Source organism: Schistocerca americana, chromosome 4, assembly GCF_021461395.2.
Source record: "Schistocerca americana isolate TAMUIC-IGC-003095 chromosome 4, iqSchAmer2.1, whole genome shotgun sequence".
Taxonomy (NCBI): Eukaryota; Metazoa; Arthropoda; class Insecta; order Orthoptera; family Acrididae; genus Schistocerca; species Schistocerca americana.
The window spans coordinates 360,016,915-360,036,717 of NC_060122.1; the positions used below are offsets into that span (position 1 = coordinate 360,016,915).

Consider the following 19,803-nt stretch of genomic DNA (forward strand, 5'->3'; position numbering starts at 1 on the left):
TAACACACCAACAGGGAAGGTAAGTGGGCTAGTGAGGATGATATCTGTTTGTATTTGTGCATCCAGTTATATGTGCTTTCGTGTGAGGGAAATGAGCTGATATTCTTGAGTATCTTGTTACAAAATACGCCCACGAAGACATGGGAGAAATCCACTCCCCCAACAATAAATAACATCCTAACACGACACATTAAGTTTGTTAAAACAAGGACACCACAGTAGTTGAATGAATAGTTTGGTTGAAAAAATCACGACTACACTATATTAACACGCAATTTCAAAATTCTCTGCGAATGTGTGGCTGATCTAGAATGAATAATATTTGCCACGGCCAACATTTATCCTTCTACTGGTTAATGCAACAATGGAGAAGGATCTGAATATGATAAAATGTCCACACTTTATTTGAATATCTTAATTATTCTAAGAACACACCCGCACTATCCTTCAAAACTGAGAACTGAATGGTGAATATACAGAAAGAAATGCATATACAATCAATTGCTTAGGCTTCCCAAATTCACTCTTAGAGCAGAAATAGTTTCCACCTCCCTTGAAACGCCTAAAGTTTTGCTTCTTGTACAAGGAAAAATGCCCTTTAAGAACTGTTAAAAGGTTATTTAAAAGAAAGTTTTTATGCACAAACATTATTTTTGCTCAATCAGATGAATGTATTTGGAAGAAGGTAAGATGGTGTTTGGTTCCTCTCCAAACACACTCATACCAAAACAAAAAGGAAATACTTTTACTGTGCCAGTAAAATATCAAGATGGCATTTCCATTGGTGAGACCAAGCCCATGTTGATCAGTAATATCCATGGTAATAACATAGATGAATAACATCACCATCACCATTTTACACATACTTCATTACATAGTAAGCATCCCATTCTCACGTAATTGATTCTGCAGTGAGACAAAACTGAAAACAGCAAACTACTGGACAGCTATCAATTCACAGGTAGGGCATTTGAAGTTCCTACCTTGAATCACACTTGTCTCGTAGTGATGCAGAACGTGTCGGAAGGGCAGAATCTGAGGACGAGTGTAACGTAGGGCATGAACCAGCTTTTATTCTCGCTTTTAACTCCAAGTATTTGGGATAAAACCTGCATGCGCCAAAACATAAAAATACAAAGCGATTGTGCCGTTAAGATCCAATGCAGGTAAAAATGTAAAGTGTTTTGCATATGCAGCAAACAAGCACAAAGCAGGTTAAACACAGGTTAGCACCTCAATGTTAGTACAATTTTTAGATCATGGAATAAGACATAATGCTTTTACTGCCAAATTCATGCATATAGTATCAGAAGGGACTCAGTTTATAACTAAATGCCATGGGGGGGAAATGGTTTAACAGACAAGTATGGCACACATCAATCAAACTTTATTACAGATTGGTGATTTCTCTTTCTTAAAGCACTGTAACACAAGTTTCACAATCATCCAATGTCTTCTGTTAGCTGGCTGTTCCACCATTCATCGAACATGAAGCCTGATGCACACAGTATCTTACATACATATAATGACATATGTTGTTCTAAGATTAGTGTCCGCAATTTTCCTCTTCTTCCTGTTACAGATCCTCCACTGTTTGTCCTCAAAAATGACAACTGTTGATGGTGATATTTGGCCATCAACCCTTCTTTTGGTTTGATATGGCTCACCATTCTTTTTGCGTGAAATTTACCCTGTTCATTTCAGTGTAACTGTTGCAACAGACATCATCAGCAACCTGTCCTATACACTCACATCTAGACCTGTCCTCTATTCTTTCTCTCCACCATGACTTCAGCATAAAACTTTCTCCAATCTCATAAAGAATTTGATTAAATAATGAACTTATCTCCAAGATTTTCCTGTGACAGTTTAATATTAAGATAGTGACTGCTATTAGACTTGCATGGACTGAAATTCCTACAAAATCTATCAATGGTGTATGAAGGAAACAGTGGCCCAGTGCTGTGTTGGTGCTAGAAGATGAAGTGATTAGTGACGTCATCACTGCAAGGACAGAAAATGCAGACGTGGCACAGCAGATTGGATTCACTGATGACAATGAAGAGAATGTGTATGACCTTCTAAACTCTCATTCAGGGGATATAGCAATGAAGATTTAATAGTTTCCAGTACGAACAGTAACGAAGAAGAAATAGTGATCTGAGGAAGTTCTGCCTGTTAGAAAACTGACAATGAAGAAAATGGCCAAAGCTTTCAGAATGATCTATGCTGCAATGACAATTTTTGAAGAACGTTAGCATGAAGAGGTATTGAGTGCAACAGTGAAGACAGAAATTGAAAATTCTCTTAAATGTTACAAATAGTGGTATTGTATAATCAACTGGAAAAGAAGACTACACAGCCAACAAACATTTCTTTGCAAAACAGTGCGGCACTTCAAATGAATGTTAAGCACCTAGTGAGAACACTTCAGCCACAAAGGATTTTCACGTAAGGAAATCCATCATGGAAATTGAACCGTCTATAGCACCATCAGATTCTTCCAATACAGATGATTCAGAGGCTATTTAGTATTCAGATGGACTTAACGAAAATGATTTTAGTGTATTATTGTGTGTTTTCAGTGTTAAATTTTCAAGTATATAAATTCCGCATTAAAATGGGTTTCAGAAAGATGATATAGTTATTTTTTGTAAAAATAATACGAAACTCTGCATTTTCCAACTTAATACGAGCATAAGTGAGCACCTAACCCAATATTTTACATATAAAATGACTATTTACTCAAATTCTGTATGCATGTAACTATGACATTCAAAGAGATTTACCTGTACATCAGTTGCTGATGTAGATAACTTAATTCCACAAGAAGAATGGAGTAAAATCACAAATGTTCCTGGAAATGACACATTCCAGGACTGTTTCTTGTGGTGACAATGCTTTGACTTCCACACCTGAGGTAAATGTGAGTGACAAGTGTGAAATTCTAGTGAAGGAGCACTGTGAGTTAGGAGGTGGAGGCAGTGGTGGGACGATGCTGAAGAAGAAGAAGAAGAAGAAGACGTTGCACCATGTTCCACAGCTGCTGTGAAGATACTTGATATGGTCAGGAACTACTTTTCTTCTTTTACTGTAGACCAGTCAATTAAACCAACATCAGCCAATTGGAGAGAGAACTTCTGTCCCTACAGTAGGCTGGAAGGACAAAACAAACACCTCATCTTGTTTTTCTAAAACTAAAGAATGTGTTCTGTAAGAAGTGTGATTACATATACCACACTCTTTGTTGTGCCTAACTGCGACTCAGAATCTCCACTATATTGTGAGTAGCAACTTTCCTTTTTATAATATTATTACAATCCATACTGGATTTTCCATTGTTAGATTCTTGATAAGTTTGTAATTGCCCAAACATTCTTGAATTATGATTTTTGGATTATTCCTTCCATGAGCCATCACAAAGCCCCCTACCTAAGAAAAAACTCTAAGAAAAAATATTTAGGTCCCTAGAAATTCATTAAAAAGGGGTTTACTGTATTTTCTCTCTTTGATTCACTGTATTTTAATAAAGGCACTGACTTGCTACAGGAAATCTTCAGTCCATACTCAACAAAAGCTTCCAAATTTCTTAGCTGATTAAAATGTGTGTGATACTTCTTGGTAATCATCTTACACATCCAACTGCATGAACATATCAGAAAAGATGCAGGCTTTAAGGCACCTGCAAGTAAATATCCCACAGAATTTCCCAGAACTTCAACAGCAACCGGCGTGTTGGTCATATTATCCCATCACTTGGATAAAGACAGAAATTAAATCTGAATTTTTAAGCTTTAATATCTTATGGCCATCATGTTACAGTGCATTATAATTCAAAACCTACTAAACAGTAACACATCAAACAAACAATTTTTGGAATCATCTCACAAAGACGGGACATCAATAATCATTATAAAGCATGGAACTTTTAGAACTGTTTGAATACTTTAACATTTATTCATCTGGATATTTCGAAGAATTCAATTAATTTGATGAGAAACATCTTATATGAAACATACAAATGCAGTTGCTGTCTCAACCTGCAGAGCAGTATAAGTGGTTATTTTATTCTTGCACTGTATGTCTGCAATAACTGCCATTACAGCAAGCATACTCAACGCGAACGAAAAGTGTACACATCCAAAATTAAGCAAATAATTCTGTCTTATCAAATATAAAGAAGGGAGACGAATTTATAATTAAGCCACTTACCTACATATAATCATGCTGAGTTCAAAAGTTTTGTAGCATGCAGTATTGACATTCAATGGAAAAATCCCAACCAAAATACAGTCAGGAAAAAGGGAACAAAGAAGGAAAATGAGAAAGGGTGACTCACAAGCAACACATGACACTAATTAGATAAGAAGCTCATTAAAAAAAGTCACGGGAATAACACAATGCAATTTCATTTTTGTTAGATATTGCTGAAGAAGAAGAAGAAGAAGAAGAAGAAGAAGAAATAGGCTTTTGGGCCACTCTTTGCACGAAGACATGCAGGACGTGTGTGACAATATCAGCTATTTGCAACGATCGCACTCATTTCTCATGTAATTAAAATATTTATTGACTTTTTGTAATGCTTGTATAACTTCATCGTATGAAAATGAAGCTACAAAATTCTAGATTCAGTTTGTTATTTGAAGTTTAATATTAAACAATGGAAAGTCCAGGATGGAACAACAACAAAATTATGCCAAGGATGGACTGCTACACACCACCCATACAAAGGAGACATTGAGTCACAGACAGGCCCAACAAAAAGGACTGCTATACATTTAGAGCTTCCGTGTGTCTGTCTGCAGCTCAACGGTGAGCAACAATCTACCGTTTTCATAAAACTGAAGTTAAATGTTTTTTGCTTTTTCACAAATTTCATATATTTAACACTGTTGGGGTTTTTTAAGCTATAATTAAACTGTTTTCTGCAACTACCAGCTGCAAAATGTTCTACTTTATAAATGAAACTCATTGTACAAGTTTGATACTGCACAACAGATAGCATATTTGTGAGATAGCATTCCCTTACGAAGCGAATATATGATAATGGCCTACAGATTACAGGGAGTGAGAAAGAGCGATAGAGATGACGAGGAATAGAAGTGTACATTTAATTTGGTTGCACAGGAACAGATTAACAAAATGGAAACGACACTTTGGGGAGTCCAAACTGCTCTGTCAAGAAACAGCTACAAGCAGGCATTGCATGTACGGAGATATCTGACAACAAACAGAGGTGTTCAAGATACTTGCAGGGACAGAGCAAGAAATGATGAAGATATGAAGACCCAACATCCAAGGAAAATGGTGTCAAAGGGATGGAAAGATATTGGCAACAGTAAAAGTGAAAGGACTGAAATACATAAAAACTGTCTAATGCGGAGACTACATGCTAAATGGGAATGTATTATACAACAAATCTACAGAAATTTTTGTGAACGACTAAAAAATGTTTTGCACTAACCTCTTAAACTTGGAAAGTATGAGGTTTTTTAATGGAAACTTCTTTCTCAACACTCTTTCGATCACAGGAATCGCTACATTGTTAACTGGGTAAAGAAGATACAAGTAACTGGCATTTCCACTCAAGTTCACAAGAGTATTTTGTGTTTCCAATCTTAGTTGTAGACTTAGAGAAAGCTTTTGACAATGTTGACTGGAATACTCTCTTTCAAATTCTAAAGGTGGCAGGGGTAAAATACAGGGAGCGAAAGGCTATTTACAATTTGTACAGAAACCAGATGGCAGTTATAAGAGTCGAGGGGTATGAAAGGGAAGCAGTGGTTGGGAAGGGAGTGAGACAGGGTTGTAGCCTCTCCCCAATGTTATTCAATCTGTATATTGAGCAAGCAGTAAAGGAAGCAAAAGAAAGATTCGGAGTAGGTATTAAAATCCATGGAGAAGAAATAAAAACTTTGAGGTTCGCCGATGACATTGTAATTCTGTCAGAGACAGCAAAGGACTTGGAAGAGCAGTTGAACGGAATGGATAGTGTCTTCAAAGGAGGATATAAGATGAACATCAACAAAAGCAAAACAAGGATAATGGAATGTAGTCGAATTAAGTCGGGTGATGCTGAGGGAATTACATTGGGAAATGAGACACTTAAAGTAGTAAAGGAGTTTTGCTATTTGGGGAGCAAAGTAACTGATGATGGTCGAAGTAGAGAGGATATAAAATGTAGAGAGGCAATGGTGAGGAAAGCGTTTCTGAAGAAGAGAAATTTGTTAACATCGAGTATAGATTTAAGTGTCAGGAAGTAGTTTCTGAAAGTATTTGTATGGAGTGTAGCCATGTATGGAAGTGAAACATGGACGATAACTAGTTTGGACAAGAAGAGAATAGAAGCTTTCGAAATGTGGTGCTACAGAAGAATGCTGAAGATAAGGTGGGTAGATCACGTAACTAATGAGGAGGTATTGAATAGGATTGGGGAGAAGAGAAGTTTGTGGCACAACTTGACTAGAAGAAGGTATCGATTGGTAGGACATGTTCTGAGGCATCAAGGGATCACCAGTTTAGTACTGGAGGGCAGCGTGGAGGGTAAAAATCGTAGAGGGAGACCAAGAGATGAAAACACACTAAGCAGATTCAGAAGGATGTAGGTTGCAGTAGGTACTCTGAGATGAAGGAGCTTGCACAGGAGAGAGTAGCATGGAGAGCTGCATCAAGCCAGTCTCCAGGCTGAAGACCACAACAACAACAACAACAACAACAACAACAATCGTAAGCAGTACAAAGACACTTGTATATGTATTTCTATTTGTCAACATGCCTCGAAGGGCCATTTGAAGTTTAGACATGTACAATATCAGGCTAAAAAGTCCATATAGACGTGTGCAATCATGTTGCTTTGGCAGCTATTAAAAATTTTGTCTCAATCACATAATTTCAATTCAAATCCATATATGAATATAATAGAGGGAAACATTCCACATGGGAAAAATATATCTAAAAACAAAGATGATGTGACTTACCAAATGAAAGTGCTGGCAGGTCGACAGACACACAAACAAACACAAACATACACACAAAATTCAAGCTTTCGCAACAAACTGTTGCCTCATCAGGAAAGAGGGAAGGAGAGGGAAAGACGAAAGGATGTGGGTTTTAAGGGAGAGGGTAAGGAGTCATTCCAATCCCGGGAGCGGAAAGACTTACCTTAGGGGGAAAAAAGGACGGGTATACACTCACACACACACACACACACACACACACACACACACACACACACACACACACATATCCATCCACACATATACAGACACAAGCAGACATATTTAAAGACAAAGAGTTTGGGCAGAGATGTCAGTTGAGGCGGAAGTACAGAGGCAAAGATGTTGTTGAAAGACAGGTGAGGTATGAGCGGCGGCAAATTGAAATTAGTGGAGATTGAGCCCTGGCGGATAACGAAAAGAGAGGATATACTGAAGGGTACGTTCCCATCTCCGGAGTTCTGACAGGTTGGTGTTAGTGGGAAGTATCCAGATAACCCGGACGGTGTAACACTGTGCCAAGATGTGCTGGCCGTGCACCAAGGCATGTTTAGCCACAGGGTGATCCTCATTACCAACAAACACTGTCTGCCTGTGTCCATTCATGCGAATGGACAGTTTGTTGCTGGTCATTCCCACATAGAAAGCTTTACAGTGTGGGCAGGTCAGTTGGTAAATCACGTGGGTGCTTTCACACGTGGCTCTGCCTTTAATCGTGTACACCCTCTGGGTTACAGGACTGGAGTAGGTGGTGGTGGGAGGGTGCATGGGATAGGTTTTACACCGGGGGAGGTTACAAGGGTAGGAGCCAGAGGGTAGGGAAGGTGGTTTGGGGATTTCATAGGGATGAACTAAGAGGTTATGAAGGTTAGGTGGACGGCAGAAAGACACTCTTGGTGGAGTGGGGAGGATTTCATGATGGATGGATCTCATTTCAGGGAAGGATTTGAGGAAGTCTTATCCCTGCTGGAGAGCCACATTCAGAGTCTGATCCAGTCCCGGAAAGTATCCTGTCACAAGTGGGGCACTTTTGGGTTTCTTCTGTGGGAGGTTCTGGGTTTGAGGAGATGAGGAAGTGGCTCTGGTAATTTGCTTCTGTACCAGGTAGGGAGGGTAGTTGCGGAATGCGAAAGCTGTTTTCAGGTTGTTGGCGTAATGGTTCAAGGATCCCGGACTGGAGCAGATTCGTTTGCCACGAAGACCTAAGCTGTAGGGAAGGGACCGTTTGATGTGGAATGGGTGGCAGCTGTCATAATGGAGGTACTGTTGCTTGTTGGTGGGTTTGATGTGGACGGACGTGTGAAGCTGGCCATTGGACAGGTGGATGTCAACGTCAAGGAAAGTGGCATGGGATTTGGAGTAGGACCAGGTGAATCTGATGGAACCAAAGGAGTTGAGGTTGGAGAGCAAATTCTGGAGTTGTTGTTCACTGTGAGACCGGATCATGAAGATGTCATCAATAAATCTGTACCAAACTTTGGGTTGGCAGGCCTGGGTAACCAAGAAGGCTTCCTGTAAGTGACCCATGAATAGGTTGGCGTACGAGGGGGCCATCCTGGTACCCATGGCTGTTCCCTTTAATTGTTGGTATGTCTGGCCTTCGAAAGTGAAGAAGTTGTGGGTCAGGATGAAGCTGGCTAAGGTAATGAGGAAAGAGGTTTTAGGTAGGGTAGCAGGTGATAGGCGTGAAAGGATGTGCTCCATCGCAGCGAGGCCCTGGATGTGCGGAATATTTGTGTATAAGGAAGTGGCATCAATGGTTACAAGGATGGTTTCGGGGGGTAACAGACAGGGTCTTTCACTCTCCTGCCCTCTTTCCTGATGAAGCAACCGTTTGTTGCGAAAGCTTGAATTTTGGGTGTATGTTTGTGTTTGTTTGTGTGTCTATCGACCTGCCAGCACTTTCGTTTGTTAAGTCACATCATCTTTGTTTTTAGATATACAAATCCATATATGATGTGATTTGGTAAAATACAAGAGCAGCAGATATTCAAAATAGTTAGGCTTTCTAAAATTCTCCCCCTGCAACAGATATAGAATTTCTCTTCAGTCTTGTATAAATGTAATTACTAAACTATGACACACATTCATGTATGAAGAAAGTATGACTGGTGCCACAACGTGTCACAATCAACAGAGTGTCAATTGCAAAATTATTAATAATGGACAATACAATCAATCTTACTTTGTGGGATTAAAATTAAGTAACTGTGGAAAACATTTAAATACAGGCATTGGTATAAGATAACAACAACAACTCACCTACAAACTACACAACCGCTCACCTATGAACTATGTCCCACAGCCAGTTTCAAGGGAAAATGGACAACGTGGAATCAAACTAAAGTGCAACTATTAACAAGGTATGAGAAGATAGATTGCTACTTACCACAAAGAAGACTCATTTAAGTTGCACACAGGCACAGTTAAAGATACTTACATAAAGCTCTCGGCCACAACCTTCATCAGCAAAGAGAAACAAATACCATTCATACACACAGCTAAGCACATCTCATACACACATGACCACCAACTCTGGCAGCTCAGACCGAAATGCATACCAGTCTGAGCTGCCAGAGTTGGCAGTCGTGTGCATGAGATGCGCTTAGTTGTGTGTATTAATGGTATGTGTTTCTCTTTTCCTGATGAAGGCTGTGGCCAAGAGCTTTCTGCAAGTATCTTTTTATTGAGCCTGTCTGCAACTTAGCGTGTCTTCTTTACAGTACGCAGCAATCTATCTTTTCCCACATTGTTGATATTCCTACCTGTAGTTTCCATTGTTTAAAAGTGTGACTGTATTTATGCATATACAAAGCATTGCTGGAAGGGAAGTAACATTACACTAATTGTTAACCACTTTTACATTATTACACATAGATACAAGGGACTATTTTGATCCAACTTTCTGTTCTGCTTCGAGCAGTTAGGCCCTCTGCTGCTGCCTGTTCGCACCTCCAGAGTGGCAAGTCTTGTATTTAGTTTTTCCTGTGTTTTCATAGTAATATAATCTGAAATTTCGTGCATGGTTTCCTACTTAAGAGGTTTAATCTTTTGTTTTTAGCTGCAGGTGTAAATTCAGGCAGCCTGTAGTGCAGTTTTCATTTCATTGAACAACCAGCTACACAATACACCAAGAAAACATGGCCTATTGGTGACACATCAGGAGGGTAACAAGTTGCATAGCTAGCTATCTATCTGCTTTTGTAATTTACTGTTCAGTTAGCCCTGCTTGTACGGGTAAGACGTGTGCATGCTGGGTGCGGACACACAAGGAACTGACTGCAATTCGCGAACAGCAGAATACACTTTTGGCTATGATCTGCCGCCTTCAGCCTGCTGCCTCATGATGTAACGGTGTCAGAGAATCTGGCATGTCACACGGGATACCCAAGGTGTCACTTCTTTCGCACATGAACTCAGCTGTTGAGGCACTTTCTAGTGCACCAAACATAGTGATCAGCCCTCACAGAATAGTAAGTGGCAAGCAGAAACGCATTCGTATCACTTGAGGCAGAGGGCCAATGTGGATGCTGGCTGTCTGGCTTTGCCTGTTCACCCTGTGAGTCAACAGGTGACCACTCCTTCAACATGGTCCAAGCCGGCACATAGGGACAGGTGTTTACTAGTTATTGGGAGCTACAACATTAGGTGCATTATGGAGCACCTTAGGAAGGTAGCATTCAGGGCTGGAAAGAAAGCTAATTTTAGACTCTCAATGTCTGCCGGGGGAGCCTTATCTGAGATGAGGAGGTGATCTCGCATGTGGCTATCAAGTGTGCAGTGTGCAGTCACTAGCAAATTATGGCTCACATCGGCACCAACAACGCCTGTCACATGGATTCTGAAGCCACCATCAGTTCGTACAGGCTTGTGGAAATAGTGAAGGCTTCTGATTTCGTGTGCTGAGCGCAAACAGGGATCGCAATTTGCAGCACTGTTCCAAGAGCTGATGAGTGTCCTTTGGTTTAGAGGCAAATGGAGGGTCTAAATCAAATGCTTTGTCAACTCTATGACAGTCTTGGCCGCAGATTTCTATACCTGCATTTTCGATTGGGGATTGTTAGGATTCCTCTTGATAGTATCGGGGTGCACTACACGAAGGCAGCAGCTACTTGGGAAGCAAAGTACTTGTAGAGTGCACTTTTTTTTCCCTTCCTTTCTAGGCTAGGCGATAGTTTGAGGTACACTGAAGAAGACTCCACAGTCGATATGCTAACAGGGAAGTCAGACCACTTTCCAGAGTAAAGACACTTTGACTTTCAAAATTTTTAACAGCAAATTGTCACAGTGTTTATAACAAAGTTCCTGAATTTACTGGCCTCCAGGAAAGCTCTCGGGCAAAAATTTTCTTGGGAATGAGCTGGTTGAAACCTAAAATAGAAATTTTCTGAGATATTTAGCAATTCAACAGAAAGACAGATTAGAAGCCACAGGAGGGGTAGTGTTCACTGTAGCTGACAAGAAAATTACCTTTATTGAAGCCGAAACTGATTGTGCCAGCGAAGTTATCGGATTGCACATAACACGTCTAGGTGGAACCTAGCTAACTGTTGACGGATCCTTCCCACCAACGCCAGCTTTTCTGAATTGTGCAGGTGGGAACTTTTCCTGCAATATATCCTACATTCCCGTAACCCTCCCGGCCTCAAACTTCGTTAATCATTGTTCTCTCCCATCCAGCCCCTTCTCTCTTCCCATTCCAGCACTACACAGCCTTCATTTCTCCACCGCAACCTTTTTCTTTTTTTCACTTTTCTGGTTTTCAGCTCCCTGCTGCTCTCTGTCTAACCTCCTGAGTGCCCATAGCTGCCCTACCCTCTTTGCACCTCATCGCTGCATGCTCCCAACAGCATGCCACTGCCTGCCACCCATACCCTACTATCCCTTCCCCTCCCCGCCCCAGCCTCTTCCTTACCCACACCCAGTTGCCACTCCCATCATACACTAGTGTTGCTGCTCACAGTGTGGCCTCAGTTGCCGAAGACTGCAGTCATGTGTTCGTGAGTGGGTTTGTGTGTGTTTGCCGTCTAATTTTGATGAAGGCCTTACTGGCTGATCGCTATATTTGTGACAGTCGTACTGTTGTGCTTATCTGCAACTCAGCATCTCCACTACATGGTGAGTAGCAACTTTCCTTTTCACAATACTGTTACAAGTTAACTGTTGGAAGTTTTACCAGCCACTTGATTGTGCTGTGACGGTTTTAGAGTCATTCAAAGGAAGTCTACAGTCAGTAGTGCATAAATACCCAGACCATGCTGTAGTACTAATTGGAGATGACTTTAATCTACCAAGGAAATTCCAGGAAGGAACATCAGCAATGTAAAGATAGATTGCTACGTACCATAAAGATGACACATTAAGTTACAGACAGGCACAATTGAAAGACACTTACAACAGCCATAAACACACAAACCATTCACACATACAAGCAAGCACACCTCTCTCTCTCTCTCTCTCTCTCTCTCTCTCTCTCTCTCTCTCACACACACACACACACACACAAAACTGCCCAACTACAGCAGCTCAAGCCACAGTGTCACTCTGGCAGCAACCAAATGGCATTTTGGCCAAAAGCTTTTGTTTTGTCTTTTAATAGTGCCTATCTGCAACTTAATGTGTTATATTTACAGTAAGTAGCAATATATCTTTTCCTACATTGCCATTTAATCTACCATGTGCAGATTGATACATATATGGATTCATTGTGCGGGATGGGGGTGGAGAGGGTGGTGGGACGGTGTACATTAAGTCAGTCTTGCAAAGTACTTTTGAACATATTTTCTGAAAACTTGTCTTGAGCAGCTAGATTGGCAAGCCACATGTAATGGAAATATCTTAGACCTTGTAGCTACAAAAAGGCTGGAACCTTGTATAGAGACTGCGATTTGTGATCCTCATGTCATTATAGCGACTATGGTTACAAATGTTAACAAATCAAACAAAAAGGCTTGGAGTGTGTTTCTGCTATAACAAGCAGATAAGCAGTTGATACCCCCTTACTTCGTCGATGAACTGACATCATTTAGTTCCAGCAATGATGGATGTAGAGGAATTAGTGCACATTTAAACAGATTGTAAATCATTGTCCAGAGCACTATTGTGCCTAATAAGTGGATTAAGGACAGCCTCCATAGTTCAAAAATGAAATTCAGATAACACTGAGGAAGCACAGGCTGTTGCATTTTTGATTCACAAGTGAACGTGCAAATGACAACAAGCAGAGGTCAGTAAGATTAGTGTGTGTCTGTGATGGTGGTAGTGATGTTTGGTTTGTGGGACACTCAACTGCGCGTTCATTAGCGCCCGTATGAAGTCCCAATTTTTACATAGACCAATTTTTATGCAGTCCAATCTTGCCACTGTCACGAATGATGATGATGATGATGATAAAATGAGAACAACACAAACACCCAGTCCCCGGGCTAGTATGTCTGTGAAACGATCTATGCATGAAGCATACAACAACTACCTCCATCACACCTTAAGCATTAGGTCTGGCTGAGAAACTGAGAAAATTCTGGTCCTATGTACACCTCTGTTCAGCATGTGTTCTGTTGCCTAGTATGCACAGGGTCCACCATGAGCCCCAATAACTTGTCCCTGCATGATGGAATCAATGCATATAAGGAGCAAATGGCGTCCTGTGGTATAGCCATCCATGCTGCATTCACTTAGTTCCAAAGTTCATTTGTGGTGTCAGCCTTTTGCCTTGCCCTGCCCTGCCAGTTCATTCGACTTGTTACCAACCAAAAATGTGTGGGATAGGGTGAAATGACGGCTGAGCAGACGGGGGGGAGTGGCATTACATTGGCTGGATTCAAGCAAGAGCTGGCCCAGTATCTCTTGCGTGAATCCAGCCAATGTAATGTCACTCCCCCCCCCCCCCCCCCCCCCTGCAGCAAAAAAAATGTGGTCATCATTTTCAAACTAGCATAATCTGGATTTGTTCAAAAACACTATCTGATACCACTTTTGTCCCCAGTGACATCGTTCCATATACTACTGCCGTCTAGCCTGTTTCTGCACATTCATCAAAGGTAGGCGGATAAGTGGACGATGCGCACATAACCTATGGCATTATAAATGGCAAAGGACTGTCAGTCCTGATAGTGTATTATGTGCTACATTGTTACACTGTTGTGCCACAGCTGAGGAGCGCACAGATCTGTTCTGCAGTGCCATTTGGATGAGAAGTCTATCTTCTTGGGGGGATGATCTGGGTGGTGGGGCCTGACCCTTATCGCTACATTTTATAGCCTTCCATGAACCATTCTGCATACACCTGTTGCACTGCTGAAACATTTCGTCACACATGAGCAGTATTTTCCTGGATGGATGCAGCACTTCCTCACATGCCATTATTGCACCCTTTATCAATATAACCGATTTGAAGGTACGGTTCGCGCATACATCTGTAAGGCATCCTACACATCTACTCACATCACTCTGATCCATCACCTTCGCTTTAGAGTGACAATGAGAGCCGCAGGCACATTTTACTGATCGATGGTGTTGCACTGTGATATCTCTGTTGACCTTGAACCTGTGGGCTGATTTGGTTCAAATGCTAATCATTTCTGCAGAACATACCAATGTGAAGTCTTAGACATAGTCTCTGTGACTGGCCTGCCGGCAGTCAGTTTCTAAGTCCGAGTTGATCACTTAAAGTGGCCAATAAAACTGACTGCCACTGACAACGCAGAGTCTGGCCATCTGCACAATCTGGCCATCTGCACAATCTGGCAACACTGCAAGATGTGGAAGTGTCAGGAGGAAGTGTTGTCTACTTCCGAGATGATGTCGTGTTGTGTGAGCCCATGATCTAGTGGTAATCATCATGCATTCTAAACTTATAGTCACATGTTCACATCCAATGTGATCTCCAGCTCTCATCTAAAGTTATGAGTATGAGTCTCATTGAACATCGAAGATAATTCACTTCACATTCTACCTGCAAGTAATAACAAATACTTCCATAAACAATTCTGCAGTGCAGCTTGTGGCTGTGTCGCGATCAGAACAGCTACAGCCTACGCTCGAGCGTTTCCTCACGCTGCAGCAGCCAGTGGCCACTGGCCAGACGACACATGGCACCTGAAATCAGGCGCCGTCCAGGTGAAGGCGGCACGATACTGTCAGTGTATTTATCAACTGTCATTTTCGAATTTGAAGTTATAGTTATTATCTTGCAGTTAAGCATTGGATTTTGTACACTTGAAAATCATGAACTACAGTTAAGCGTTGTGAAATTGGGTCACAAGTGGAAAAGGTGTAACATCTGCAACTCAATATTTACTTTTGGGGTAATAGAGAAGTGAATGCAGAGGAGGCAGCTCAAAAGATTTTGACTGTGTGTGGCGTGAGTACGTATGGGAAAAATATTCCACAAAAAGATATTCTCGTTTCAACAAAGATTGTTCTGGAATAAATGATTTTCCACATTAAAGAAGTCTCAAATACTGATATAAGTGACGGATTACCATTTTAATCACCATGCAACATTTGCAGTCAACAGACAAGATATGGAAGTCTGGTGTAGGAGTACTGCATGCTGTATTCGATACAACACAAATCAACAGAGTGACTATTATTGAATGTCATCAGGTTGCTCATTGAGCATTCGTATGCAATACTGTTACTGGTGATGAGTTATGATGACTTTATTGTTTAATTCCGAAGAAGAAATGAAAGACTGAACTCTGCCAAAAGACAAACTCAAACAAAGAGTAGTGTGAACATAATATTTTCCATCCATAGTTCCAAAAGTGTGTTTTGCACTACGAATTCTTCCCCAAGGGTGTGTCCATCACAGCTGGAATTTGTTCCCAACAATTGAAAAACCTTTTGATCACACTGTAAGAAAAATTGACCAATAAAACTACAGCACGTGTGCTACTGCATGATAACCTACTCTGTTGATTTGAGAAACAAAACTATCCAGGAGACTGATAGGGAATTCATCTCTCGGGCACTCATCTCTCTGATTGTGTGCTTGGGAACTTCTACCTTTCCTGCTCTTGATTGATCAACCATCAAGGCAGTTCGTTTATAGACAAAAATGCTCTTCAAACTAGACTGCTTTAATGTCATCGTTAGAACCAGTAGGTGTCTACAGGTGTAGAAATTGTAAACTCCTTTAGCATTGTCAGATTGTTTTAGATATTGTGAAAGAATATACTGTTGCTGATTAATTTCTCTTTGATGATTACTGTTGTGTTCAATAAACTAATAGAAGATGCAGTTAATATTAATTTTGAATTCTTTTGTAGCAGAGCTAAAAGCAGGCATATAGAAACTCTATAAAGAAATCGCAAGACAACGTTCAGGCAAAATTCGTCTTGCTACTTTCAATACCCCTTAGTGTCAAAGCAAAAGCTTTATGGTACTGCAAACTTCATAATGCCACTTTTGTTTTCTGCCAACACTTTTGTTGTTGTTGTGAATACATAATTTTATCTATGAACTGCCACATTTTCATAATACTTGAGTATGATATGGGTCATGAAGTAAATACAGACCTTCTCAAAGTCAAAAGTTGGTAATATCTTACTAATTTGTGTCAAAATAAGCACAATCGTCTAACAGACACTTAATGCTTTACTAAGATAGACTGCTGTCGTGATGTTTAGGTAGCATGTTGTATTTAATTTGTATTAGAACAGTGAATATTTTAACTGCATTTTCCATTAGTTTATTGAACACAACAGTAATCATCAAAGAGAAATTAATCAGCAACAGTATATTCTTTCACAATATCTAAAACAATCTGACAATGCTAAAGGAGTTTACAATTTCTACACCTGTAGACACCTACTGGTTCTAACGATGACATTAAAGCAGTCTAGTTTGAAGAGCATTTTTGTCTATAAACGAACTGCCTTGATGGTTGATCAATCAAGAGCGGGAAAGGTAAAAGTTCCCAAGCACACAATCAGAGAGATGAGTGCCCGAGAGATGGATTCCGTATCAGTCTCCTGGATAGTTTTGTTTCTCAAATCAACAGAGTACGTTATCATGCAGTAGCACATGTGATGTAATTTTATTGGTCAATTTTTCTTACAATGTGATCAAAAGGCATTTCAATTGTTGGGAACAAATTCCAGCTGTGATGACACACCCTTGAGGAAGAATTCGTAGTGCAAAACACACTTTTGGAACTATCGGATGGAAAATATTATGTTCACACTACTCTTTGCTTGAGTTTACATCTTTTGGTAGAGCTCAACCTTTCATTTCTTCTTCTACATCTGCATCTTCACGGATACTCTGCAAATCACATTTAAGTGCCTTGTAAAGAGTTCATCGAACCACCTTTTTCACAATTCTCTATTATTCCAATCTCGTAAAGCACGCAGAAAGATTTCCCTTCTTTTATCTTGGTGATTGTTTCTCCCTACGTAGGTCAGTGTCAACAAAATATTTTCACATTCTGAGGAGAAAGTTGGTGATAGGAATTTCGTGAGAAGATTCCGTTGTAACGAAAATGATGTCCAGCACTTTTCCATATTTCACAATAATACAAAACATGCTGCCCCTTTTTGAACTTTTTCCATGTACTCTGTCCATCCTATCTGGTAAGGATCCCACAGCACACAACAGTATTCTAGAAGAGGTTGGACAAGCGTAGAGTAGGCAGTCTCCTTAGTAGATCTGTTACATTTTCTAAGTATCTTGCCAATAAAACGCAGTCTTTGGTTAGCCTTCCCCACAACATTTTCTATGTTTTTCTTCCAATTAAAGTTATTTGTAACTTTAATACCAAGGTATTTAGTTGAATTTACGGCTTTTAGGTTAGACAGATTTTTCGTGTAACCGAAGTTTAACGAATTCCTTTTAGCACTCATGTGGATGATCTCTCACTTTTCGTTATTTAAGGTCAACTGCCAATTTTCGCACCATTCAGATATCTTTTCTAAATCGTTTTGCAATTTAGTTTTGATCATCTGATGACTTTATTAGTCAATAAATGACAATGTCATCTGCAAACAACCTAAGACGGCTGCTCAGATTGTCTCCCAAATCGTTTATATAGATAAGAAACAGCAAAGGGCCTATAACATTACCTTGAGGAATGCCAGAAATCACTTCTGTTTTACTCAATGACTTTCTGTCAGTTACTACAAACTGTGACCCCTCTACAAACTGTGACCTCTCTGACAGGAAATCACAAATCCAGTCACATAACTGAGACAATATTCCATAAACATACAATTTCACTTCAAGCCACTCGTGTGGTACAGTGTCAAAAGCCTTCCGGAATTCCAGAAATACGGAATTGATCTGAAATTCCTTGTCAATTGCACTCAACACTTCATCTAAACAAAGAGTTAGTTGTGTTTCACAAGAATGTTGTTTTCTAAACCCATATTGACTGTGCATCAATAGACAGTGTTGTTCTAGGGAAGTCACAATGTCTGAACACAATATACGTTCCAAAATCCTGCTGCATATCGACGTTAATGATATGGGCCTGTAATTTAGTGGATTACTCCTACTACCTTTTTTTAATAAGGGTGTAACCTGTGCACCTTTCCAGTCTTTGGGTATGGATCTTTCATCGTGCGAACGGTTGTATGAGATTGTTAAGTATGGAGCTAATGCATCAGCATACTCTGAAAGGATCCTAATTGGTATACAGTCTGGACCAGAAGACTTGCTTTTATTAAGTGATTTAAGTTGCTTCACTACTCCAAGGATATTTACTTCTGCGTTACTCATGCTGGTGATAAAGGCATCGTAACTAGTCACCAGTAACAGTATTGCATAGGAATGCTCAATGAGCGACCTGATGGCATTCAAGCAAAACTGCAGTAATAGTCACTCTGTTGATTTTTGTTGTATCGAATACAGCATACAGTACTCCTACACCAGACTTCTGAACCTTGCCTGTTGAATGCAAATGTCGCATGATGATTAAATGGTAATCCATCACTTATATCAGTAGTCGAGACTTCCTTAGTGTGGAAAATCATTTATTTCAGAACGACCTTTGGTGAAACAAGAATGTCTTTTTGTGGCGTATTTTTCCCATTAGTACTCACTCCACGCACAGTCAAATTCTTTTGAGCTGCCTGTATTATACCAAAAGTAAATATTGTGTTGCAGATGTTACACCCTTTTCCACTTGTGACCCAATTTTACAGACCGTAACTATAGTTCATGATTTTCAAGTATGCAAAATCCAATGCTTAACTGCAAGATAATAACTAGAATTTCAAATTCGAAAACGACAGTTGATAAAAACACTGACAGCATGGCGCCACTTTCACCTGGACGGTGCCCGATTTCAGGTGCTGGGTGGTGTCTGGTCAGTGGGCGGTAGCTGCAGCAGTGCGAGGAAACACGCAAGCGTAAGCTGTTCTGATCATGACGCAGCCACGAGCTGCCCTGCAGAATTGTTTCTGGAAGTATTTGTTATTACTAGTGGGTAGTATGTGAAGCGAATTATCTTCGATGTTCAATCAGACTCATAACTTTAAATGAGGGCCAGAGGGTGTGTGTGTGTGTGTGTGTGTGTGTGTGTGTGTGTGTGTGTGTGTGGGGGTGGGGGGGGGGGGGGGAGGGGGTGGGTAAATAACACATTGGACATGTATATGTGACTATAAGTTTAGAATGCACGACGATTACCACTAGATCATGAGCTCACGCATCACGACAACATCTCTGAAGTAGACAACACTTCCTCTTGACACTTCCGTAACTTGCAGTGTTGTCAGATTGTGGAGATGGCCGGACTGCATTTTCAGGGGCGATCAGTTTTATTGGCCACCTTATGTTCACGATTCAGACTTAGTCTCTGTGGCGG

The 19,803-nt window shown here is 40.5% G+C and overlaps 1 protein-coding gene across 6 annotated transcripts in view; it reads right to left on the reverse strand.

The window, feature by feature from the left end:
- LOC124613251 (protein phosphatase 1 regulatory subunit 12A) overlaps positions 1-19,803 on the reverse strand; it is a 371,783-nt gene that overhangs the window by 154,424 nt on the left and 197,556 nt on the right. For 5 of the 6 annotated variants that reach the window (XM_047141939.1, XM_047141940.1, XM_047141942.1 and 2 more), the window contains one exon: positions 984-1,109. The exons of the other annotated variant lie outside the window; for it this stretch is intronic. In XM_047141939.1, coding sequence (XP_046997895.1) covers positions 984-1,109 — 126 coding nt within the window. The remainder of the gene's footprint in view (positions 1-983; positions 1,110-19,803) is intronic. 6 annotated transcript variants of the gene reach the window in all.